The sequence below is a fragment of the Poecile atricapillus genome, chromosome 20 (genome assembly GCF_030490865.1).
Source record: "Poecile atricapillus isolate bPoeAtr1 chromosome 20, bPoeAtr1.hap1, whole genome shotgun sequence".
Classification (NCBI taxonomy): Eukaryota; Metazoa; Chordata; class Aves; order Passeriformes; family Paridae; genus Poecile; species Poecile atricapillus.
The window spans coordinates 2887463-2913744 of record NC_081268.1 but is presented as its reverse complement, the minus strand read 5'-3'; the positions used below and the strand labels follow the sequence as shown (position 1 = coordinate 2913744).

Sequence of the window (26282 nt, the reverse complement as noted above, 5' to 3'; positions counted from 1 at the left end):
AGAGGGAGGTGACACAGCTGGGACAGAGGTGACACAGCTGGGACAGAGGTGACACAGCTGGATAGATAGATGTGACACAGCTGGGACAGAGGGAGGTGACACAGCTGGGACAGATGTGTTTTGGGGCTGTCGGAGCCCCAGAATGCCTCCACCAGAAACCCACACTCTCAACCTCTGCAGCTGGAAAACACGAGAGCCACTTCTTCAGTGAATTTATTGCTTTTAATTTAAATAAATAGGTACTTTAAACTCGCGAAAACTTTGCAACTCTTGCTAAACCTGAGCCCAAGTGATCGGCGCAGGATCGGTGCAGGAAATAACACGGTCTGAATAACACATTCGAAGTTTTAATAATAAAATACAAAAAGGGAATAACTCCCGCTGGCCGGGAATTGAATCCCTCAGGGAAGGACGGACGGGAGCGGGCCGGGAACCGGCGGCCCTCGGGCCCCCTCTAACGGCCCGCGGGGGAACTCCCGCTGCCCCCGGCAGCTCCATCCCGCCCCGCTCGGGACAGCAGCATCTCCCCGGTGCCTCCCGGTGTCCCCGGAGTGTCCGCGACCCCTCAGCCCCGCCCGGGCCGCCATCGGGACCCCCGAGCCCGCGGGACGGAACTACAGCTCCCGGCATGCACCGGGCAGCGCCGCAGTCCCAGCGTGCACCGGGACGGGCGGAGAGCCCGCGATCCCACAATGCACCGCGGCAGCGCCATGTTAACTGCGGCGCAGAGGAGCCGTTGATAAACCGTCTTAAACGTCATTAAACGTCATTAAGTATCATTAATCGCTATTGAAGGTTTATTAAAGGTTTATTAAAGATTGAAAACCTTAACTGCCGGCCCAGGGGCGTGAAGTGGGAGGGGGTTTCTATGCCTTCACTTCCGGAGGAGCCCACGGCGGTAGAACTACATCTCCCAGCATGCCCCGGCGGCGCCCAGCATTTCCGTTTCCGGCCGCGGCGGGAGCGCCGCCGTGTCCCCGGAGGGACGGCGGGGCCCGGGCGGTGACACCGGCGGTGACACCGGGCAGGGCCGGGCCGGGCACAGCCACCGCCGCGCTCCCCGCGCCGCCCGGGCCGGGCCGCCGCTCCCCCGGGCCGGGCGGGGTCACCTTCATGGGCGGGCGGGAGCGCGCGGCGCTGCCCGGGGCCTGCTGAGGCGGCGGCGGGGGCGGAGCGCCGGGAGCGGGACCGGGGGCGATGTTCGTGCAGGAGGAGAAGATCTTTGCGGGGAAGGTGCTGAGGCTCCATGTGTGCACCATGGAGGGCGCCGAGTGGCTGGAGGAGGTGCCCGAGGACACCACGGTGGAGAAGCTCAAGGAGCGGTGCCTGAAGCACGTAAGGAGCGGGGACCGGGGGGTCGGGACCGGGGGGTCGGGACCGGGCTGGGCCAAAACTCTGCGGGGATGGGGCTGGAAATCATCAGGGACCGAGGGAACGGCGGGAATGAACAGTCCGGGGGAAGGGAAAACTGTCCCGTGAGGAAAACTGATTTTTTCAACGTTCCGTAAAAGGCTTTAAAAAGAGGGGTTAAAACTCAGCTCAGGTGAACGGGTAGATTTGTGTCCTGGTTTACTGTGTCTGCCTCCCCCTTCCCCGAATTACGCGAAACTGTTCCATAGGGAAAGAAAAGCTCTTTTTGGAGAGTTTTGTGTGTTGGTAAAGGAGGATTTGGGCAGAAATCCCTCGGTGATGTTTGGTTACAGAGTTTGCTGTGTGTTTCACAGCGCTGTCAGAGATCCCCAGCTCCTGCCCGTGCTGTGGGAACTGCTGGAGTCCAGCCTGCTTTGTTTCTGTGTCTGAACAAAGAAGGACGGTAGGAACTGAGGAGGAGAAATTACCTGTTTTGTTAAAATCTTAGTGCAGCCTCACCCTGTGCTGGCACAGGAACTGCTGAGGTGTTTTGGGGGGGAGATCAGAGCTCTCCTGACGCTCTCCCTGTGCTTTCAACAATAATATCTCGATGCAGGTGGCCAAAGGCTCAGTCCCTTGTTGCTGTGTGGAAGGGAAGAGGTGCCCAAAGCAGGGCAGAGCAGGAGAGCACAGGCTCTGTGCTGTGCCAGTGTCACACCCGCTGCTTTCAGAGCCACTGGGCTGAGTTTGGAGGCTCAGCCATACAGGTTTTGCTGTCCTGATTGACAAGAGCAGCGTGTGACACAGCCAGGAGCCTGGGGCCAGCACAGCCTGGCCTGGCAGCTGCACTCCTGACCTGCTGCATTTCTTCCTGAGGGACCTGGAACTCTGGAGCTGGCAAAAGCTGCAGCCTCAGCTCCTCCCTGTGGGAGCACAGTTCACTAAATCACATTTAATGGTGGGGGGCATTTGCCTTTGAAGTCTCACAGACTTCTTGTACATAAAACCTGTGCAGTAGTAATTTGTAACCACTTAACTCCCATTTGAAGGGTTAAAGTTTTATTTCCTGGGTGAAATAAAGGTGCCCAGGACCCCTTCCAGTACCTGAAGGGAGCTGACAGGAAACAGGGAGAGAGGAATGGAGTTTTACAGGACAAGGGGGAATGGCTTCACACTGACAGAGAGCTGGTTTAGAGACAATTTGATAACTCAGGGTGATGCTTGATTTCAGTTTCTGCTGCTTTGTGCAAAAATCCATCCTGGGGTGGATTTTCATAACCATAATGGGTAATAAATAGTTTTATGGAGGGGGAAAATGGACCAGGAAAAATCATTGCTCCTGCTTATAGACTGAATCTTGATAACACCTTGAGATAATTTCTGCAGCCACCTCTTCCAAGAGGCTGATGATTATGTTCCTGAATGTTTCTGGAATCATTCTTTCAGGAGGCAGAGGGGGATGTTTGTAACAGGTTGCAACTGGGAAAGTGGCCACTTTTCCCTCCATAACCTTCAGATGCTCGCTGATCTCTGAGGTGCCACTCCTGGTGTCTTTATTTCCTCCAGATTTGATGGTTTTGGGTCTTTTGTTAGACCAAAAAATAAACCTCTCCAACTGTTTTTTCCTCTTACCTGAAGCATTTGTTTAAACAGATGGTTTAAGCCACCCAAGTTTAATAGAAGGGAATGTAAGGGCTGTTTTCAAATGTTTCTGTTGTTAAAAGCAAACCAAAAAAAGAGCTTTTTTGTATTTTAAAACAAACAAAGCCTTGTGATTTACCAGGACTCCAAGCTTTGCAAAAGGTGTTTGGCATCACCAGGGCTTAGGATTTCATCAGTTGCTTGGGCACCTGTGTCAAATGTTTGTCCCCTGCTAGGCAGAGCAGCCTGCTGGGAGCTCCAGAATTTAAAACAGAAGGTGAGAATGAGTAAAGGCACTGCTGGTCAGGGCTTTTTTCTATTTCTAGGGCATTTAAAATGTGAAGATAAGCCAAGTGTTTCACTCAGCAGCCTCTTTGGTGTCTGTAGTGCCCATATCTGCCCTATTATTCTCTGCAGTTGTTATTAGAGTGGTTGGAAGAGAAGGAAATAAGAATTGGTGCCCACTGAACTTTAATTTTTTTGCTTAAACTTTTATTTTATGATTAATTACTGCTCACATTTATTATGTGATTGTCCCTCCTTTGTCCCATACTCCTTTGTATGTGCTGGGGGAAGTGGAAGTAGTGTGTCCACCCCAAGCACACCTCCCAGCTGCCCTTTTCAGCTTCTCTTCCCCTCAGGATCTGTAACAGGAATATTCTGAGCTTGTTTGCAGAGATGTTCCACTGATGTACCCAGGCACTTTGGGCACCTTATCAGATCCATTACAGGAGGTGCTCCCAGCTGTTAATGTGTTCTTTGGCCTTGGTTCAGCACTTCATGAGCTGGAAGGCTCCTGAGAAGCTCCTGTTAGACAAAGCAACCCTCAGATATTCTCACCTCAATCTCAGTGAGGCATCAGAACCAAACCCAGCTCCAGGTGAGGGACTGGAATTGAAGTGTTTTGTTTGGATAAACAGCAGCAGGGAGCTGAGCTTTCCATCAGTGGCAGTCAGCAGGAAAGGTGAAGATGGACTAAAAAGACTCCTTTGCAGGAGGCTGGTGATGAACAGCAATAAATGCTCCACCACAATTAGGGATTTCAGTGGGATTTCTGGGAATGGCTGTGTTGCACAAAAGGTGAACACTCCTCTGCAGACACAGTGAAAGTGGCTTGGTAGAACATTTAGAAGTGTCATTAAAAGCTGTTTGCTGTGAGCAGAGCAGGGAATGTCAGTGTGAAGTGTCCTGTTTTGTGGTGAGAACAGCAGCAGCAATTTCACGTTGTTATTTCTAATTTTGCCTTTCTGGAATTGCAAGCACTTTGCTTTTCTTTTTTGCACTCAAACAAATTGGAAGCCTCTAGATGCACTGATGGAATAATGTTCCTGAAATCTCTCACTGTGCATCTGGAGCCACTCTGGTGTGAGGAGGAGGCAGCTCAAGGCCTGTGTGAGCACTCTTTTTTTAGGATTTGTACTGATTTCCTGGTGAATTAATTGGCATGCAATTTAGAATTCCAATAAGGGAATGAGCACCAAAAAAAAATTAAAAATAAATCCTTTGTATTCTGATTATTTATGGTTGGGAGGAAGAGCTGTGAATGGAACTTTGGTTCAGCCCTTTCAGCAGGAACCCAGGTTAGGGCTCCAGCAGCCAAATCTCTTGATTTCAGCTTGAAACAAGGTGCAGAAACTGCCCAGTTTAAGGTCAGATAAACCAAAATCACTGCTGGCAGTGCCTTGCTTGCTCTGAGAGTAAATAATAATTATGAGGTGAAGCAGGGAGTCTGTCCTGTTTGGACACTCCAAATGAGAACATGCATCATTCCAGCCTTCCCTCCTGTAAAACACTGCTGCTCTTGGTAGATTTGCATTTTTATTTTGTGAAACCAGTTTCTGAGGGACCTCAGTCATCAGAATTAACATTGCAGTGGGTCCTGGAGCATCCTTGCTTTGCTCCAAATCTCCAGCACTTCCAGAATTTAGTGAGATGTCCTGAGAATGCACAAATCCACTCACACAGGCACAAATCAAACCTCACTTTCTTTAATAAAAAGCTTTATGTGTACTGACCCTGGCTTAAGCACTTGAGAAGCCAAGAAATGATGCAGAGTTTGTGTGTGGAGAATCCTGAGTGCCAAGTGGTTCACAAGGAGCCTCATTTCTGTTTTCTGATGATGCCCTAAGTTTTAGTTTTCATATTTTTCAGATTCTAGGTGTGTGGTTTTGAGCTTTGTATTGTTAGTGAGCTGTCTTCAAAACAATTCCTTTTTTAGCTTGATACCAGTGACAATCATTACAAGTTTCAGGCCCAAAAGCATAAACAACAGTGGACTGAAGAGAGAAAACAGGATTCATAATCTGAAGCTGTAATTGGACAATTAACCCTGATATATAAAAACTTACAAAAATGTGAGACCTTGTGACCATTTTGGGTCCATCTTGGGGGTAGCCCTGGACAGGCTCTTGTACTGCCCAAGGTATCCTTTAAGGCCTTTCAATAAATCCCTGCTTTATTCTGAACTCTGTCCAGCCTCTGCTCTAGGTCAGCCCTCTCCAGGCATCTCTGATCTGCTGTATTTATTGTCTCTTGCAGTGTGTTCCTGGCAGCTTGGAGGATCCCAAAACTGTGACACATCATAAGCTGATCCATGCTACTTCTGAGAAGGTGCTGACAGACACAAAAACAGTGTTGGAAGAGAACATTCAGGACAGAGGTGAGATTGTCTGGCTTTGAATCCTGTCAGTCTGGAAGGAGGAGCTTGGGTTTCATCTGGCAAATCCCACACGTTTTTAAGATTTTTCTCTCTGCTTTGACATAGGAGGCTAAATAAATGGAACTAATGCAAAATTCATCTCCAGGAAGAGTTGAATTTGAGGGGTGTCTTGCAGGAGCTGCTCTCCCTGACTCTCTAACCTGTGGCAGTGTCCTTCTCTCACAGATGTGTTGCTGCTGGTCAGGAAGCGTGCGCCGACGCTGCTCCCCAAGATGGCAGATGTGGTTGCAGAGGAGAAGGTGAGACTGAAACACTTTGGATTAATTGCTTTATTGATGATATGTGGAAGGGTTACTGTGATGTACTGTCCTTGGAGAGGCAGATGCTGCCAGTTAAATTCTACAGGAATTGCTTTCTGTTTCTTCCAAACTTAAAAGAGGCTGATTTTGCATTTTTAACTGTCATTCTGAAAACATGTGCCTTAAAATAATGTGAAAATGTTATAGATTTATCTTTGAACTAATGTCTAATAACTAAAATACAGTTCAGCAAGTGCCTTAGCTTGTTAGAAAACCCAAAGAAATATGTTGGCTTGCTGTCAGGTTGTCTTCTGCCTTTAGGTCTGTTTGGCTTGTGACCCTCTAACCAGCCTCTGGAGCTGGAATGTTACCCCTCACTGTTTTATTTTGCTTTATTGGAGTTGTTCCTGAGGGTCAGGATGGTGTTTATGCATGTTGATGTATCACATAAACTCAGAGGCCTCCAAGTTCTCTGGGATACATCACTGTCCCTCTTTATGCTGGAATTTCCCTGCTTGTTTAGCTGTAAGGACTGAAAGTGGGGCAGCCCAACAGGCCCAGCTGAGCTCTGTAATTGCAGGATGACACTGGAGCTGTTAATCCATGGCATTACAAGTGACAGAGCACTGCTTGGTGTCTTGGGGAGGAATATGAACCTCTGTGCTGTATTCTCTGTTCTGTGGCTAATGGGTTATGAAACCTGCTCCTGTTCTCTTCCCTGCAGAGGAAGCAGGAGCAGAAGGCTCCTGACAAGGATGCCATCCTCAAAGCCACTGCCAACCTGCCTGCCCGCAGCGTGGACCGCACCATGACCCACCACAACATGAGGGATGTAAGTGCTGCATCTGCCTTAACTCACACACCAATATCCAAACAGGCTGGTTTACATTTAGGTGTTATTTTTTTATTAAATACAGCTCTCTTTTCTCTATAAGAGAAGTTCAGATGCCTGCAATGTGTATTAAATAGCTTAAGGGTTAGACACGGCTCATGGTATTTAATGATAATAAAATACTGTCCTAAATTATGCTTTAGAATGTTTTGTTTGTGCTTGGAAAAAGCCTCAGAGCATATTCAAGATCTGGAAAATGTGAAATTATGGGGATTTATTTCTTCAGTCTTAAATATGTCAGGGGTTTCCTGTGGTTTATTTCCCTTCCTTGACCACTGCCCATAGGGTGTGGTAGAAATAGAAGGACCTTTCTGCCCAGGAGCTTTTGCTTCCATCTAACACTTCACAGGAAAGTCCCAGACCTCCTGAGAGACTAAACAATGAACATAAAGCCCTAATAAAGCAACTTTGTGTACAGAGGGCCAGGCTGCTGCTGTGTTACTAACAATAGATACATTAAGATTCACTGATGGCTGGTAACTTCCTGTCTAAATGCTTTGACAGTTTCCTTTCTTGCAGTTCCAGACAGAGCTCCGGAAGATTTTAGTGTCTCTCATAGAAGTTGCACAGAAATTGCTAGCACTGAACCCTGATGCAGTTGAACTATTTAAGAAGGCAAATGGTATGAACATATCTTTAGAGTTGCTAGTTCAATCCTGGGAATTTGTTTTTGGAGCATAGGAATTGGGCTCAGAGTGAAGTTCAGACACTGATGTGGCAGCAAAGTTGCTGAAAACTTTGTGGCAAAAGTTTCACCTTGTGGATAAAAGTCATGGATATAAGAGGTCCCTTTGGGATGGGTGAGAAGTTCCATTTAAAAATAATTAGTAGGGATGGTAAAGAGTAGTTGAAAACTTACAAGGATGTAGTAAAATGAGAAATGGTGGCTCTTGGGCTGGCAGGAAATGCTCATCCCTGAGCTGCTGCAGCCAGATCCAACTTAATTTCTAGAGAAATGCTTAATAGATCTTCAAAGATTCTCATATATTTAATTGTGTGGAAATCTCGTGGTCATGTGAGAGTTAGTGGCCTTTTGTTTGAGATCTTGAGCACATCTGGACAAAGTCTTTGTCCTGGAAGAATCAATCTGAGCCAGAGTGAGCTGAGTGCAGCAAATTACATGATGAGGTGGCAAACTGGGGGCAGAAACAAAAGAAGGGATGGGAGAGAGAATGGGGGTTGAACTTAACACATGCCATTGCATTGACACAGGGGTTTATGTGAGCCTGGAGTGAATGTGAGCTCTGTTTTGTTTGTGTGTGTGCAGCCATGCTGGATGAGGATGAGGAGGACAGGGTGGACGAGATCGCGCTGCGCCAGCTCACCGAGATGGGCTTCCCAGAGAGCAGAGCTGTCAAAGCCCTCCGGCTGAACCAGTGAGTGTTCCAGCACCTGCCTGGCTCTGACTGCTTGTGCTTTAACACAGATTTGCATCTTTTTTGTCTCCTTATGTGGGTCACCTCAGTCGAGGTGGGAGAAAGCATTAACTCCAGTAAGTGCTGCCTCAGGTACAGTGCAGGTGGCACAGGGAAGGGGGATCAGGGCTGGATGTGCTCTGCAAGGTCTGTGGGTCACAGGGCTGCCAGGCTGGCACTGTTTCCATGTATCCAACTTGTATTTTCTTCAGCTTTCAAAGTCAGATTTTACAGAGGAAAGGGCAAACTTAGCTCATCCACACTGGTCCTTCAGCTGTAGAAATATACTTGGTATTTAAAAAGTTCCAATAGTATTGTGAATTCCAGAGAGCAACTGCAGTGAAATAGGAGGTTGTGTAGAGCCCTTCTCATTCTCATGCCCCAAGAACAGCCAGCTGTACTGCCTTACTCCTCAGAGGGCTTTGTTAGGCCATTCTTGAAAAATTTTGGTGCTAGGGTCCACAACATATTCCAGTCACACTTTTCCAGTATCTCAGGAAGAATTCCTCCCCTGCTGTCCTACAGCTCTCATGTTGTAACAGAAATGCCAAATAGGCAAATGCTTTCCCTGCCATGAACATGCAATAGTTCCTGTGTGTCAAATGGAATTACACATTCCTTGCACAATTGTTGTGTTTGCTCTTTCCTTTCTACTGGTTGGGAAGACGTGTTTGGGAGCTCTAAGGATCCCTTAGCTGGAGCAGTTAAACTGCACAGCAAGTGCTGGTGTCACACCACAGTGTTCCACTCCCTCTCCCTGAGGAACAGAGCTGTTGGCACCTGAGATGTGGCTCCAATGCAAATTGGGAACCTGCTTTGTTGGCAGCTGTGTCCACAGTTGCAAACAGCCAATGCTTCTTTGGGAAACAAAGCAGATGCTGCAGAGAGTGAAGTGACTCCCTCAGAAATGCCTTCTAAAATCTGGGTTGCAGGTCCAAGCTGGACTTGGAGCCTCTTTTTTCCCAGATTCAGAGACAATTGTGGATGCCCAGAGAACTGAGGTGCTCTGAGATTTGCTCCAAAACTTTATTTATGGGTTTTCAGGTGCTAATTAACCTGCAGGTGCATCCACCATGGGAATGAAGGAATGCACGTGCAGCGCTGCCGTCACGTTCCTCATCGCGCTGTTCCCGTGTGTTTTCCAGCATGTCAGTGACCCAGGCCATGGAGTGGTTGATAGAACACGCTGATGACCCTTCTGTGGATGCTCCTCTGCCAGGTCAGGCTCCTGCAGAAGCCCCAGCTGAAGGTGCAGCCTCCTCTGCTGAGGCAGCTGCAGGTCCCAGCTCGGAGGAGGGCGGGGAAGAGGCCAAGGATGAGCTGACGGAAATCTTCAAGAAGATCCGGAGGAAAAGAGAGTTTCGTCCAGACCCACGGGTGGGTGCTGCTTATCCCCTGTGGAACTGATGGGATTGGGAGGGATTTCATGGGCACCATGAAATGCAAATAAATGTTTAGTTAATAAATGAGTGGGACCTCTGGGTAGATGGGTATTGTGCTGGCTTGGCAGTATTTCAGTGGAGGTATTTAGGGAGTGTTTAAATTCAGGGATTTTACCTAAGGAATGCATTACTGTCTGGGATAGCAGGATCTACATGGAAGGCATCTGGAACTCTCTGAGGGGACTGAAGTGAGCTCCAGACCCCAGCATTGTTGTTTTCACTGCAGCACTGCAGGGATGCAAGGGTGGCAGGACAGGAGTAGGTCCTTGGCTGTAGGAAAGGCTGGATGTGGCTCAGAAAACCCTGGACTAGTGCAAAGTGTTACTGCTCCTGTCAGGGAGTTGGAACTGGATGATCTCTAAGGTCCCTTCCAACCCAAACCATTCCATGGGTCTGTGGAAGGGACAGAAGAACGTGATTGTTTTAGGGAACAAGGAAAAGTACCAGCAGCAGGTTGAAGTCTTGCAGCAAGGACAGAAGCTGCCCTTTTTTTAGAACACAGCATTAACTGCAGTGGCAATGTGTTGTTCTCCCACTGGGAGCACTCCAGGAGGGGCTCCGTGACATCTGGCACCTTGGGTTTACAACTGGCTCTTCTGAGATTTGGGTTAAGAGCTGCAAATGCATTTGATGGCCCAGGTGCAATTTCTAAACAATGAAACATTCTCGTGCCACTGTCTGGATATGTTTGTCTGAATCCATCACACTCACCAGCAGTGTAATGAATTTGGGAAAAGAAATTAAATGGGGTGAATAGAACCACAAATGCACATCAAGGCTGATCTGTCAGTGAGATGTGAACAAGAGTTTTGTGACAGGAGTTCCAAAATGAGGTTTTTTTCCCTCATTTTCCTTCTCTTTTCTAAGTACACTTGCTCTTTGCCTTGCATTTAGCCTCCAGTGTTGAGGGTAGGAACTACCTTCACGCCTAAGATGTTTTTTCCTCTTCCATAATAAAGACACTTTTGATATAGAATATTTGAAAACTTTGCTAATAAAATTACTGAGTGCTCTGCATATGGAAATAACGAGGGGGTTTTACCTCACGTGAAGCTGTGCACAGAAGGTGAAGGGATATGATTGCTCTCATTTCTATTCTAAATGTAGCATTTATTAAGCTGTGGGGTTCTGCTCTAGGCTGTCATTGCCCTGATGGAGATGGGATTTGATGAAAAGGAAGTGGTGGATGCACTCAGAGTGAACAACAACCAGCAAAATGCAGCTGTGAGTACAACATCCTTCCCACCCCTTGCTGCTCCAAGGGTCTGTCCCACTGATGCTTCTCATCCTTGAACTGGATCATGTTTTGATCTGTCATAAAGTCATCTCCTACTGAAGATTCAGGAGCACAAATTCTGTACCTCCTTGAAACTGGATACACAACTGGAATAACTACAGAGGGTCTGGGCTCCTCAGAGGAGCTCGGGCTCTGTGAGGTTGAGGCTGGGTTTTCAAAAAGCTTTTGAGAAACTCCCTCACCACAGTCTGCAGAAGAGTTTGTGCTCTCAGGAGAAAGGAGAAGGTATTCCCAAGAATAACTGGTTTAGGACAGGACTAAATGATCCAGGATAGATTCAAGCCATGCAGAGTGTAAATTACCATTTGGCAGCAATGCTTCCACAGTTTCTGGAATCAGAAAACAGGAAGTTTTTCCAAGATTGATTAGTCCCCTGCTATATATTAAGGAAAATGTTGTGGACACAGCTGACAGCCAGAGAATCCTCTCTTCAGTATCCAGTGCTGGCTGCTGTTGGACAGAGGATATTGGGTTGGATGGTACAAATGAATGTGTGAAAAGAAATGTACAGCTCAGGCTTTAACTGGGTGAGGGAAAAGTATTTTTAAAATGCCACATTAGCAAAACTTTTGAATAGAGACACTTTGGTTCTAATGAAATCTGATGTTCCTGCTGATTTCTTTCAGTGTGAGTGGCTGCTGGGAGACAGAAAACCTTCTCCTGAGGACTTAGATAAGGGCATTGACACCAACAGCCCTCTCTTCCAAGCCATCTTAGAAAACCCAGTGGTACAATTAGGGCTCACCAACCCTAAAACTCTACTAGGTAAGTCCTGTGTGGGCTCCTGCTGGATTTGCCAGGAAATGAAAGCAGAGATAATGATGACAGCTCCCTTTGGGGGACAGGGGCAGCTCTGGAGCCTTTTCCTCACTTGCAGCAGCTCTGCTGTTTGTTTTCTTCATCCTGCAGCTCAGCTGAACCCAGAGCAGGCCTTGGGACTGTCCCAGAAATGATTCTAATTCCCCAGGATTGCACTTGCTGAACTCAGAACTTTAATAGCTGCTGGCTGCAATGCTTTTGTGGATTTAGGAGACCTTTTGTGTGCTCCCTTTGGCCACGAGGGGAAAAATCAGGAATGTCTGTCTAGAGCTCTGATTATTTCACAGAAAAAACAAGGCTGTCTCCTGCTGTGCAGCTCCCTGTGTGTGAGACCTGATCACTGAGACAGAAGAGAACTTGTGGAAAAGTATCCAAACAAGAAGGCTGAGCTAAGGCTTTGCCTATCAAAATGGAGATAAAATGGGAAAACACCCTTCCCCTTGCTTGGGTTTGAGCTCTGTGGTAAAGTCTTTGTGCTCAGGGTCAGAAAGGCTGTGGGCACAGCCTCTGCCCAGCTGAGGAGCCTGACAGAGCTCAAATCCCTGAGGAATTGCTTTTTGACAACACAGAACAATGACTGGCTCTGTCATGTAGATATAAAAAGTTTTGCATTTAATCTGTGGCTTCATAACTTATCTGAAGCAATGCTTTTAAATAAAGGCTGTGTGCACAGCTCATTCAACAGAGCCTTTAAAAATACTACTTTAAATGTAATTAGGAGAGTTTGCAAGTCTTTAAATAATTCAAGAGCAGAACCTTCCCACTCTTGATTTCTGAACAAATGGTCTCTTCATTTCCAACAGGGGTTCCACACTGCAGCTCAGAATATAAATAGAAAATGAAATGCCATTATAGGAGCTTGTGGAGCTTGGATGAACATCAGAGAATATATTACTAATGATACATCTGCAAATTGCTTATGTCACAGGTTTTAATAATGAGGGTTTGCATTTAATGAGTTCCTTACAGAATATCGATAAATCTTTAGTTTTAAGCTTGTGAGTCTGTGTAAAAGAAAATAGTTCAAGTGCTAAAAGGGGAGATCTGGGTTTTATTTTGGGCTTTCCTGGAGGCAAGTTACATGACCTTGAGCAAGGTATTAATGAGGAGCCTTTCAGAGGTGCTGGGCACTTCCAGCTCCCACTAATGGCACTTGAGCTTTGTGCACTGACACTCCTGGGAAAATTAACCCTGACCTTGGGCCAGGCTCTTACAACACTGACATTTTGGTGACAGTGCAGCTGCTTTTTTAGTCCCATTCTGTGATGACTGGCTCCAAATGTCCAGGAGCCCAGCTCAGTGGCTGTCAAAGGGCTTAAATCAGTGCCTGGCCCATTCCTCTACCAGATTTGAGTTCGGCTCTTGCAGTGGCTGTCTGGTTCCTTCAGCATGAGTAGAAGAGTCAACACTAGAAACAGTAAAAGAAAACAACAAAAAAGGCAAACAAACAGCAAAGCTTATTGTAAAGACAGAATATTAATGTTTGGACTACTGTCCCTGTTCAGAATTGAGGTCATTTTTCTGCACAGCCAATCTTTCCCTTCTGCCTCCCTGACATCCCTGACTCTCCAGACATCAGGAAAGAGGAACAAGATGCTGCTTCTCTGGTGGCTTCAGGAGCCTCTATTAAAATACAGTGCTGAGATTTGGAGGCTGAAGGGGCTACACTTTGTGCTGGCACTGTGCAGCCTTTGGCACATCTGCTGCTGCTTCTGCTGGCTTGATTTCCTCTCCAGAGGATCCATAGGACAGCACAGGGAACAGGCAAGGGGTGACTGTGCTTCCCATGAGCTGTCTTGGTCAAGTACCAGGGAAGAAAAGAATACTGGTGCGAGAAATCCAGGCTGGGATGTGGAAAAAGTTTTGATCAGAGGAGTGGAGCTGCAGGAGGGGGTTCAGGAATGGATAAATTTCATGGCATCATCCTGGAGACCAAGGTCTGGACACATTTGTTAAGGCTTTACCTTTTCAGGCCCATGTCCTTGAGGTTTTGTGGGCTGGCCTGTAATCCAGGCCGAGTGTTTAATCACTGCTGTGAGTTCAGTGCTGAGAAGGGAGGAGAGCACAAAGCCTGTGGCATCATCGGGGCTGTGGACCCTTGGGAATGCACAACGTGTATCCCCACCATTTCTGGGCACTGCCTTTGAGCTGTAGCTATTTTTCACTGTCCTGCTGTTGAAAGCTCCCAAACACTGGAGGACTAACTGTTGCAATCCCTGTTTGTTGGCAGCCTTCGAGGATATGCTTGAAAACCCCTTGAACAGCACTCAGTGGATGAACGATCCTGAAACGGGGCCGGTGATGTTACAGATCTCCCGAATCTTCCAGACACTGAATCGCACGTAGAGGGAGCTGCCAGTGCACTGTGCCACTTCCCCCTGCCCCTCACTCCCCCTCCACTTCCACGGGAGGGTGCCTGGATGGTTGGGAAGGGGTGGATGGGAGGGAGAGAGGGAGGGAGGGAAGGGGGGAGATCCCGGCTGGAAGGGGTCTCTCGCACCAGAGCTTTCGTAGTTACGGCCAACAGGAGTGAGTTGCCTTGTGGATTTAGTGTTAGTGGAAGAGGTTTGAGGATTTGTTTATGTTTTCAGGTATTAGGTTTAAAATAAAGTATATATATAAAAAAAAAATAAAATAGGAAAAAGGTTTTGTGAAAACACTTAAGAATCTGATTGTTGGAAAGAAATATTGCTCGTTCAAAAGGCCTGTGACAGTTTTCTGGCCAGTTTTTCTAGGATCTGGCTGGTGTTTACAAAAGGTCACTGACCACTAGCATAGGTTATTAATCATCTCCATACAGTATTAATTTATGGCTCTTATCAAATTGAAAAACCGCTTTTTAAAAAAAAAAATAAATAAATTGATTCTTAGGAAATGTTTTTTAAAAGCCCAAATCTTGGGAAAGCAAGCACATTTCTATCCAAGCTTGTTTATCTGGCATTCTAATTTAAGCAGAATCATTCAGAGATGGAATTCTAATAAATAGCATTACTTTTTCCTATTTATTTGCTGCGTTAGTGTTGTTGCAGTCCCACTGGGGTTGTCCTTGCAGGAGGTTCTCTGTCAGGTACCATAAAGGTGCAGGATCTCTGTCACCCCAGAATTCACCACATCAAGACTTGGATTCCCAAGTGGCTGCAATTCCTAAGCTCACACTCTGCCATATCCCATTGCAAGGAGGGATATGTTCACATAGTGGTTTTTTTTCCCCATTTTTATGTGCACAGTTTTGGCAAGGGGCTTGTGGGAGTTTTATTCTGTTTACAAAAAAAAAAAAAGCAGCTGAATTGCATGGGGGGGTTGCTGGTGTTCTCTAAAGCAGCAGAACCACACAGGTTTTTATCTTGTTTAAGGTATTTAAAGCATGCTTGAAATTGCTGTCTTTGAGTTAGAAGTGGGTTTTCTTTATACTTATTTTTACCATGGTCATACCAAGAATGTCAGGCTGGGTCTTTCCTATTTTGCCAGAAGAGTGATTTGAGATTTCAGAGAGGAATTCTGAGCTATTAAGAGCAGAACTCACTGTGAATATCCAGCTGGTGTTTATGACTGAGCTCTGCAGGTGTTACTTTTTTAGCAGTCTGCTAAAAAAAAGGGTTTATTTTCAACTTAGTGAGACGTGATTGACATCTGTCATCATCCCTGCCATGCCTTGTGCTTCACAGCCCTGCAGAAGAGGCAGAAGAGACAAATCTTGCAGAGAAACCAGGAGGAGACCCTGTCCTTAAACATCACAAAGGTGTCCTGTCAAACAGGGAGATCCTGAGCAACTCTGCAAGTCACCTCTGAGGTGTGGGAGGGATTTGTGTGCAGTTGGAGTTTTTTTAAACAAAAATGCAGCAAGATGCAACCCGAAACCCTACAACAAGTTTTGGCCTGAACTTGGCATCTGCTCTGTGCTGTTATGCAGCTGAGGCACTGAAGTTGCCAATTTCTCATAATTAATATGAAGGGTGGGGAAATCAAAACCGCCTGAGATTTTATCTTGTCTTACTATCCCAGGATTCTTTTATTTTTTTTTTTATTTTGTAATTTCTTATTAAGCTTTACAGTTGATGACTGCTGAAATATTTACTTCTACATTTAGAAATTCCAAACTTTATAGAGATGCTTCTTCTGTTCAAATTGGACAGTAAAACCATTTTTGTGGGCTCTTGCTAAGAATAGACTGACAACATGACATGAAATTATAACCTTGTCCTGTAACTGAAGCCAGGAGCCTGATCCTGCACCCCAGTGAGCTCAGCACAGCTACTCATGAGTAGCTGTGTCTGAATGTTGTGGTCTTATGAATGGTTTGGATTATTTAATCCCTTTTTTTTTTTGCTTACTCCTGAAGCTTTTTGTCTGTAATAATACCAGAAGACTCTTCTGCTTGAAGCTTTTAATGTTAGAGAGAAATGTCCTTCTCTGCAGTCAGGATTCTGGTTAATATTCCTTTTAATGAGTGTTTTTAGGAGGCAAAGTTGGGGAAAACCACCCTGTAGTTTGGTGGGAGGTTTTTTGGCTTCTGAATGGATAAGGAGAGGTTCAGACTTAGCAAACAGATCCTTTGGTGCAGTTTTGGCCCTTGAAGAATGTAAAGGCTTGGGAAATGCTGGGTTTGATTTCAGGAGTCCATGGTTGGACCGTGGAGCTCAGAGGGATAAAAGTGCTCAGAGAACTGAACTGGTTATAAAGTGTGGGGGAAACACCTGTAAAACAAATTATCCTCATATGGTAGAAGGTGAGAATGCCCAGGTTCAGCAGCAGCAGTTGGGAGACTGTAGAGATAAAGGAATTCTGCATTTCAGGATGCTGGGAGGCTTGAGAAGATGTGGTTATTTCTGGAATTTGTTATTCCAGAGCTCAACACTTCCACAGCTGAAGTGTTGTTTGGGATGGCTTTAACAGAGCTTGGCTTGTGGGAACTGAAGTTTGCAGTGGCCAAAAGCTGAAGGAGACCAGAATTTAGGAGGTGTGGTGTTGGCAGTGAGGCACAGGAGTTGATTTAAACCCACCAAAAACTCCCCTGAGGTTGAAGGAATTGATCAAGACATCAGTGGTGCTGATTCTTAAATTATACCACGGGTTGTCTCCTGTCATCCCAGGGGTGGGATTGCTGCTTCATCCCAGAAAATGCAGAGGGGAGTTGAGTCCACTGTGCTTGGAGAAGCACAGATTGGCCCAGTTTTTAGAAAACCTGCAAAAATTGAGATGTCACCGCTCTGGAGCCATGGGGCACAAAGAATGTGTGTGGCTTTGCCTGGTGAGGAGCTGTCCTGTCCCTGGGTGCAGGAATGGGGGATCTGCTCCAAGGGGCAGTGAGAGATCCCTGAACACATGGGATAGACTTTTCTTAAATAAAACCAGCAGGTTTTGTGAGGAAGAAGTGCTCTCAGCAGTGAGGATCGACAGGCTCGGGTCCTGTGCTTGCACCTTGGGTGTTCAAGCTCAAACTAGCACAGACATGTCAGAGTTAATTTTCTCTTAACGTGGTCAAGGAGTATTTGGAAGCCTGTGAGGTGGAGCAGGAAAGGGATGGGGTGGTGGGTGACTAATAATGTGATTCTTACAGTTCCTGCTCTTTGCCCCATTGGTAGCCAGACAACTTTGTACCTTTTGATGTTGCAGGCCTCTTGCAAGTAGCCAGCTATTTATTGAAATATATCTAACTTAAAATTGTGTCATCAAAACACTGATATTTTTAATGGCAATGTACTATATGGAAGTTTGTTCTCAGGGCTTCGTATTTATACTCTCTTTTTAGGGGGAAGCATTTAAAGGGATGTATTTGGAAAAAAGACCAGTGGCTGCTTTACAGCTTGGACCTTGATTGTCCTGACCTGTGAGCCCAAGCTAGTGTAACTCTGTTATTGAACCTCTCTCCCTGGTCCAGCCCAAAGAATCTGCCATTCCTCCTCTCCTGGTGAGCAGGGACATGAGTCTTCCTTTAGGATTGCTGCATCCCTCCATGGGAATGGTCACACGGGATGACCCTGCTGGGCTTTGCACCATTTCAAGGACGTTTGTGTTCTCCATGCAGCTGGAAAATTGACTTGCACAGTTCCCAAAGCAGCCATCAGGGCATTCCTCCTCTGGGAAGGTGTGAGGCTCTCTCCTGCACGAGTTCCAAGACTTCCAGCTCGTGGCTGCTTCTTGGCAGCCCCTGTCACAGACCCGACCCAAACCTTGACACCCACCCCCCCTCTTTGTTTCCTCTTCTCCTGGAACCAAACTCGCATTTCAGAGATTGATTTTCATATCTGAGCAACTTTTTAGTGGTTATTGAATTCCTTTTTAGTTAGGACTGTTAACAATCACTTTTTTTAGGCGTTCACACCAAAATAAGCATCGCACCAAACGAATGTATAGCGACACTGTCAGCAAACATTGCCTGTGGGAGAGGCACAGGTGACTGTGATCTCTGCTCCAGTGGCAGTTTTCCCAAAGGCTTGTGCACAGGATAGCTGGTATTTCATCCAAAGTAACCACCCTGGTTTTCTACTTGTGATAATAAATACCATTTTCTATTAACCAACAGAACAGCGGCGCTTCCAGCTGGTATTTCCATCCGACTGAGAGTCCTGGAGCTTTGGGGCTGGAGATCCTGCCTGGATCCCCCTCTCTGGGCCAGCTCCTCCTCAGAAGGATTTGTGCTGGCTGTGGCAGGGTAGTGGGGGGCAATCCCACCTCCCTGCACGGGCTGTTACATCCATGTGAATGTTCCCATGGTGGTTCTCACCTCCATCCCCACATCCAGGTGTAGCAAAAGGGTTTTTTTAAGGACCTCTTGCCCTAGATTTGAAGATCTTCAATGCAGATCCTGTTTGCAGCATGTGAACTTCAGTAAATGTAAATGCATTAAATTCTTACTGAATTTGGGTATAGTTTTATATCGTGCTCTGGGGAGAGGGAGGAAATTGGATCACGTTTTAAACGAAGCCCCACAAACCCAAGTGTCTCTGTTGCAGCAGGTAACAGAGGCCTGTAGAGATTTTTAATTTGCATATTTTTATCATGGCTTAATGAACTGTACACGAATGTGATTTGCTACCCAGCACTTCCCACGAGGCAGAACCACTAAAATTACATTGCAAGGTACTGACTTCACACTTTTTCATTTCACCTGTGTATACAACAATTAGGTACCACGTAGGATAACTTTGATCTGGCTCTGATGCCGGTGTGTGGCATGCACAGCTCTTCCTAAGGTGTAACATTAATTTTCTGAAGCTTAAACTAGGGCAGACATCCCTGAGCCTATGGAATTCGGGATTCATTCTGGCCACGCTCGCGTGGGTCACTGACCTCTCCCTGAGCAGGAAAACCAGCAGGATTTGCTCCCTGCAGAAATCCTCCAGGCCAAAAGCAAGGAATGCTGCTAATTTGTGATCATTTTAAGCAGTTGCTGTTGTGTTCTGAAATATATTCCTGGAAGTCAGGGAGGTGTTGGCAAAGCCAGACCTGTTCAGGCTGGAATTGTTTTGTGTGGAGACGTGGAAACCCATGGCCGGGGCTGGAATGAATGCTGAGGCTTTAAACCTGCTCACACATAACCCCAGACACTGATGTTGTGTGTGCTGTACATTTATAATATATCTTCAAAATAAAGTTTTTTGATTTATTACAAGGTGTTTGGAACCATCATTTGCAGGAGCAGCAAAGGTTTGTGGATCCCTGTTGTTCGATGTTCCTTGCTGGGATTGTTTCTCAGAAAGTGGGGTATGAGATCTGATCATCCAGAGTTTGTGCAGCAAATCCTGCTTCAGCAGCTGCTTTTGCACCTGGAAGTTCCTTCTCTGTTTTTCAGAAGTTTCACTTGGGGACATTCATGGCAAGGGCTTTGTGAAACACGATCTGGGGATCCCCTGGGATGTTCCGATGCCATTGAAGATGGATTTATCTTGACAGTTGTTGACTGACAAATTGAAGTCTTTTCTTTCCCAACAAGGGAACCCTCATTAAGGAAAACAGCTCCAGCAAGCAGCAGCTGCTGGGGTGCAGCAACTTGCACGTGACATAACCAAAATTCCCATCTGGCTGTCGTGGTGCCAGCGCTGCTGTGGGAGATCTGGGAAGCACTTCCAAGCCTTGGCCCCCTCTGTGGGTGCCTTGGAGGCAACTGATGATGGTGTTAATGTGTGAGCTTATATCTGTAAAGGATAGAGAATCTGTAGACTGCATTTGGGGTTTTTTTTGGCAGTTGGGTTTTTTAATTAATTAGCATTTTCTTCCATGTTCAGGGCAAGGAACCTGCCAGCAGCCTGTTTATTTAGCAGTTACAGCAACTGCTGAGGAGTTCAGAGTGATTTTCATTGTGTCTCGTGAGGGATGGAGGATTAGAGTGTGAGACATCAAAATGCTGCTTGCTCAGATCACTTTGGAAAATGTGGTGGTGTTAAATGCAGGTGGTTTTGGTGTCAGGCCCTAACTCAGATTTGCTGTAATGCACAGCTCAGCAGCAGGACAATTCCAAAGGTCCAGCTCGCCACTAATTTAAAATTAAAACAAAAAAAAATTACCTTAAAGCAGCTTGGAATGTATCATCAGATAATGACACTTCTGAACCTAAACTGGTACAGCAGGTCTGGGCAGAAATCCACACCTTAAAAATGAAGAAGTGCTGCAGTGTGAGTGACAGGATGGGCTGTAATTGGCGTGTGTTCGGCAGCTCCCGCTGCGCCCTCGGCACAGGGACGTGTCCTGGGGTGCTCCAGCAGGGATGAGGAGCAGCTCCAGCCCGGGAGCCGCCTCCAGCAGGGCCCAAATCCATCACAAAGGGCGGGGAAGGGAAGCACAGGTTGCACTTGGCAGTGGAGAAGCAGCTTGGTGTTGGCAAGGCGAGCCATTGCTGACAGCGCTGTGCTGTGGCAAGAGTCGTTCCCAGCCCTCCACGGGCGCTTTGCCGGTGCCATCCCAGCGCTTGGGCTGGGTTTTCTCCTTCCCTGTGTTCATTCTCTGCCATGAATTGGTGAGCATGGTCACCCTGCCCCTTAAAGAGGAGCAGAATATTGTACAATTACCCATCAGCTCCTCTGGACCTTCTCCTGGAGAGGATCCCAGTGACTTCCCAGAGGAGCTGTGGCTGCCCCATCCCTGGAAGTGTTCAAGGCCAGGTTGGACGGGAATTGGAACAACCTGGTCTGGTGGCAGGGAGTGGAACAAGATGGTCTGTAAAGTCCCTTCCAATCCAAACCATTCTGGGATTCTGTGAAACAGATGGAAGCAGCAGATGCTTCCCCTGGGAGCTCCTGTGCCCTGACAGCCCAGTGAGCTCAGACCAGGCTGCCGTCCCCTTGGTGACAATCCTGTCATGTGCTCTCTGCTTGATCATGCCTTTTTTTAAAATTGATTTTATTATGAGGAATTGGCCAAAGGAAGCAGCAGCTCTGGAAGCTGCTGGGGATGGTTTGGTAGAGGGAAATTAGGTTTGGAGCAGAATTAAGGGAGGAATCACTTGTAATTCAAAAGCTTTTGCTTCATCTGTAGGACTTACGAGCTGGATGTTGGTCCTGGAAAATGGCTGGAAAGAGGGCAGGGCTGCAGTGCACTTGTGTCAGCTTGGTCCGAGTGCCAGCGAGTGTGACCCGAGCTGGGACACAGCCCGAGCCCTGCAGATCCAGTGTCACCAGGAATCCGGGCACTGGTGGAGCTGGGGCGGGGAACTCCAGTAACTCGAGATGTGCTGGACCAGACCACGCTGGACTGAAATAAACCTGGAGAGGTGACCAGCTCTGTAAGCCAGGGCTGTGATTCAGATGCCTGGCAGAGGAGCCGGTGCCCAAATAAAAGTCCTGAGTTCAGAGCTGTGGTGCCAGGGGGTCACTGCTGGCTCTGGGTGCTGGGCTCCAGCAGCACATCCCGCTGTGAGCTGCAGGTGGGATGCAAACCCTGCATGCTGCACCCTGGGATGCAGCAGTGCAGCTTTCCCAGTGTCACAGGGAGAGTCCCAGCTCCCGAACAGGTTTTGTTACCCATCCATCAGCAGTTGCATAAGGAGCTCTCCCACTCTGGGAAGCCGCGTGTGGAGCAGGAGCTGGTTCCAGCCGGGGCTCCGGGTGCACCGTGCGAGTGGTGGCTCCAGAGGCCTCACTCCTAATCCCTGGTGAGGGCTGCTGGAACCTCGTGGGGCTGTGCAGGTGTGCGGCTGCTGCTGCACCCCGAGACTGAATTATTCATGGTAGACTTGCCCTGCTTATGCATGATGTGGTTTCTTGGCCTTTATGAGCCGTAGCTCAGGCATAAACCACATTTATGTAGCTGTGAACCTCTGTTTGTCCCGTGAGGAAAGGCTGCTCCCCAGGGAATCTGTGCCTGGAAGTCTCATACCCACAGCAGCTCCCACGCACCCCAAGTTTGGTTGAATTATTTGTTGAGCTCCTCCTCGATGTGGCTGTGCAGGACAACTCCTGGAACTGTGAAGCCCCAGGGCTGTGCTGACCCTGCTGCTTCAGCCATGCACAACCTCAGCCCCTTCCCGCTGTGCAAGGGCTGAAGAGGAGTTTTGATCAACTCTGAATTTCTTGGCACAGGGGATTCAATTTTTCACTCTGTCCCCATGGCCTCAGTTGGGGTGAGGCACTGTGAGCTGCTGGATCCCCAGAAGCTCCACACAGCTCCTCCATGAAGTGTGCAAGAGAAGGGAATAGTTCAGACCTTCAAAACCATCCTTCAGAGGACACCAGCTGGCTGTTCCCATGCTGTTGGATCGGTGTTGCAGCATCCCTGTTCCATCTGTGTTTTCCCCTACACAGGAGCTGGTTGCCAGGCTGCCTGGGATGAATCACGGGGTGCTCTCTGCCTGTACCCCCCTACTCCTGGCTTCCTCACAGACAGGCACTTTCCTCCCCTGCTCCCACACAGGAACATTCACCAAAAAAAGAAAAAAAGTACAATCCCCCCTGAAATCTGTGCTTTGGCCTCTGGTGAACCTTCCCCATCCTTCCTCTCCCCTTCCCTGTCAGTGACAAGCAGCAGCCCACTCATCCTGGCAGCCCCTTCTCCCCACAGCAGCAGCCCCGTGCCTGGTGCAGCCCAATCCATGTGTGGTTTGAAGTATTTCCACCCAGCCCAGGTGTCTGGAAGTAGGACAGAACCTTTCCCATTGGAGCCCTGGTGGTGCAGCTCTGACAGCCACGGGCTTCCCTGGTGCTGTCACTTCCCAGGCTGAGCAGTCACTCAGATTCCCATGGGTTACCGTGGCCTGTATTTATAGTTTGCTGGGCTAAAAATAAAAGCCCCAAGTGTTGGGTTCCTTGATCCCAGCCTCATGGAAGGAGGGATGCCCAGGAGCCCCCAGGAGGGGTCTGGTGAGGGGTGTTGCCTGGGGCTGTGGTGCCTTGGAGACTGCTCCCATGGAGGTTGATAAAAGTTTATTTTTCGGAGATGGTGTAGCTGCTGCATCACTGGCTGCCCTTGCTCAGCCCAGAGCCCCGTGCAGGACTCTCATCCCACTAAAAATACCTCCTCTGTCTCATCAGGCTCAAAGGGAGCCTGTGAGTGGAGGGGATGGAGCCATCAGTGCTCCTGGCTGTGGCTATCAGACAGCACATGAGGAAGCCCCGCACGGCCCTGCTCTGAGAAAATGTGCTGCCAAATCCCCCTGAAAAATGTCTGTATGTAGAGCATTCGTTTGTGTTGGTCCTGAACCCTCTGTGTGTGTGCCCAGCAAACATTCCTTCCTGCTCCTGACTGGTTTCCAAGCAAGGTCCCTTTTCAGCTCCCACCATGTGCTGGGCACTGCAGGGCAGTGTTCCAGAGGGAAGATGTGCAGGAGAAATGTGCCTGAACATGAGGGGCCCAATGCATCCCCTCCGAGGAGACCTTCACCCATTCCTGCTACCAAGGGAAGCCAAAGTAAGTCATTTTTCAACCAATTTCCTTAAGCTGGGGTTTTTGAACGGAGCTGAAGTCCAAAAGCTGTATGGGGGAGCAGGATCTCATGTATCCCTCTGGCTCTGTCCCAGTCCCGCCATGCCACCAGCGCTGGGCAGCTTTCAGAGCTCCAGCATCTTCCTCCTCCTGACTCCGTGGCTCTGCTGCAAAAAAAAAGCCAAGATCCCGGCGTGGCACTGCCTTGCTGGGCTGCATCTGAAAGCTTTCCCCGCACAAAACCTTCCGGCTTTAACCAAAACCAAAGCGGGAATATCTGCTCCCGGCATCGCCCCGCAGCCCCCGGCCCCCTCCTCCGCATCTCTGATGTCAGTGGGAAGGAGCGTGAGTCAGCCCGCAGTTGCCGTGGTGATGCCGTGGTGATGCCGGCGATGCCGGGGAGCGCGGCGCTGCCCCGCTGCCCCCAGCCCTTCCCGGGCAGCGCAGGGGACCGAGCCCCCCGGCGCTGAGCCTCGGGACGTGCCATGGGCTCCCATGCCACGGGGAGCTGCCCAGAGCCCCCGGCGACTCCCCAGGCTGCCAGGATGTCGACGGCGGCCAGCGGTAAGTCAGTGCCGGAGGGATTCACCCGGTCAGGGGCTGCTCCCCGGGGGCTTTGAGCGGGTGGGGGTCTCACAGCAGCCGTGTGTCTGCCCAGCAGGACAGGCAGCGGCAGCCGGTGTGCCAGCCCCACGGATATGGGGGCACCCCCTTCTCCACGTGCTGCCCTGGGGGTCTCGTCACCCCCGTTCCCAGAGCCGAGGGGTGCGGGCTGCTCTCAGTCAGTCGTGACCCCCGGGAGGGAGCGGAGCCTGGGGCAGGGGGTGCTGGGCAGGCAGCAGGCGTGGGCAGGGGGCTGGGGTGGCACAGGGGCACCGCGGCCATGCAGCCCCACACGCGTGGGCTGGGGTGGCACAGGGGCACCGCGGCCATACAGCCCCACACGCGTGGGCAGGGATGGCACAGGGGCACCGCGGCCGTACAGCCCCACACGCGTGGGCTGGGATGGCACAGGGGCACCGCGGCCGTACAGCCCCACACGCGTGGGCAGGGGGCTGGGATGGCACAGGGGCACCGCGGCCATGCAGCCCCACACGCGTGGGCAGGGGGCTGGGATGGCACAGGGGCACCGCGGCCGTACAGCCCCACACGCGTGGGCAGCACCCACACCCAGTGGCCCAAGTGAGCAGCACCGAGAACGGGGACAGAGGGGTCACCCCTGTCCCGGCAGGATGGCGCCAGCGTGAGCCATGTTGTGTTTGATCCCCGGGCACTGCTCAGGGTGTCGTGGTCACTCTCCTCGCTCAGACCCGCCCTGCTGTGGGGCTGTGTCCTGCCCACGTCTCTGCCAAACTCGGCAGCTGCCAAAGCCATTGGGTGGGATTGTGGGGGTGTCTGGTGATGGGCACCCCAGGGCATGCAGGACCCGTCTGTGCCCAGCTCTGCAGCAGGGATGGACACACCGTGTGTCCCTGGGCTTTGGAATCCCTGCCTGGAGTGTGGGGACCGGGCTGGCCACTGCCCACCCCTCGTCCTGGGGGCTGCTCTGAGGTCCAGCAGCTGGAGCTCGCTGCCGGTGGATCAGAGGCTCTGCCATGGTTTGGTTTCCTGCTCGCAGTCTCAATTTTACAGTCGTCAAGTCCTTGCTGTAAATAAGACCCAGATGAGCAGGATGGAGATGTTTCAATCCCTCTGACTAATTTGTACATTCCCATATTTCTCTGGCTGCAGATTTAGGAGTGTTGGAGCACGTGCAAGCTGGCTGGGGCCCAAGAGGGTGAGGAGGGCAGTGTTTGCTTTGGCACCTCTCTGCAGGCTGGGCAGGAGGGGACAGGGCTGCCAGGTGAAGGCTTTGGCTGTGGCACAGAGCTGGCAGCAAGGGGAACTGGGAGCTGCATCCCACCAGAAGAGCAGGAGCTAAAAATACTGAATGGGAACGAGGCAAAATGCAGTGGGAAGCCACTGCCCACCCCCGCCAGACCTTGCTGGGAGGGAATTAGAGGAGCTTTCATTTGCTTTTGAGGCTGTTTTTGCTGGTCTGAAGCACATCAAAATCACCCAGAGCGAGTTTCTGTGCTGGCCCTTCAGCCCCGGGCTGAAGGTTTAATATTTGTTGAGGAAGAAGCCTTAAAATCCAGAAATGACAGCCCTGTCCTCAAAATATCCCCTGTATTGCAAGACTTTAGCTCAAATCTGCCGCAGGGAATGGGAAATGCTGGATCAGGTACATCCCTCCTGTGGCTGGGATGGATTTTCCAGGACCTGGCAGGCAGCATTTGCCTTTGTGCATCCCCTGAGGGACCTGGAACAAGGCGGCCCCGGATTTGTTCCCTGCACACCTCCCTCTGTGCGATGGATGTAGAACATTTTGGTAAAATCACCATGTCGTAAGAGCTTTTTGGAAAGGGTTGGCTGAGTTGGCTGTGAATTCCCAAAGGTAATGCTTAGCAGGGGATCAGGATGTTGTTTTTGAGGATAACCACGTGCCAGGTCATGGCAAGAGGAGGGCTCTGTGCCGTGCTGATGGATGCCAGGCTATTCCTGTGCCAGGGATTTGTACTGCTCCACAATCCCAACAGCATTTATTGGGATGACGATGCTGAGTGTGTTCCATC

The 26282-nt window shown here is 49.1% G+C and overlaps 1 protein-coding gene across 2 annotated transcripts; it reads left to right on the top strand.

The window, feature by feature from the left end:
- Positions 1-940: 940 nt before the first annotated feature.
- On the top strand, positions 941-14819 carry UBAC1 (UBA domain containing 1). Of its 2 annotated transcripts, none has more exons than XM_058853541.1 (10): positions 941-1335; positions 5530-5650; positions 5876-5949; positions 6674-6781; positions 7346-7463; positions 8109-8217; positions 9402-9633; positions 10836-10922; positions 11622-11760; positions 14045-14819. In XM_058853541.1, exons 1-10 carry the CDS (start codon positions 1198-1200, stop codon positions 14158-14160), a joined length of 1242 nt encoding a protein of 413 aa, XP_058709524.1. In that variant the 5' UTR covers positions 941-1197; the 3' UTR covers positions 14161-14819. The 2 variants fall into 2 exon arrangements, with proteins under 2 accessions (XP_058709524.1, XP_058709525.1); XM_058853542.1 differs by having other exon boundaries at positions 942-1335; positions 7361-7463.
- Positions 14820-26282: the final 11463 nt, after the last annotated feature.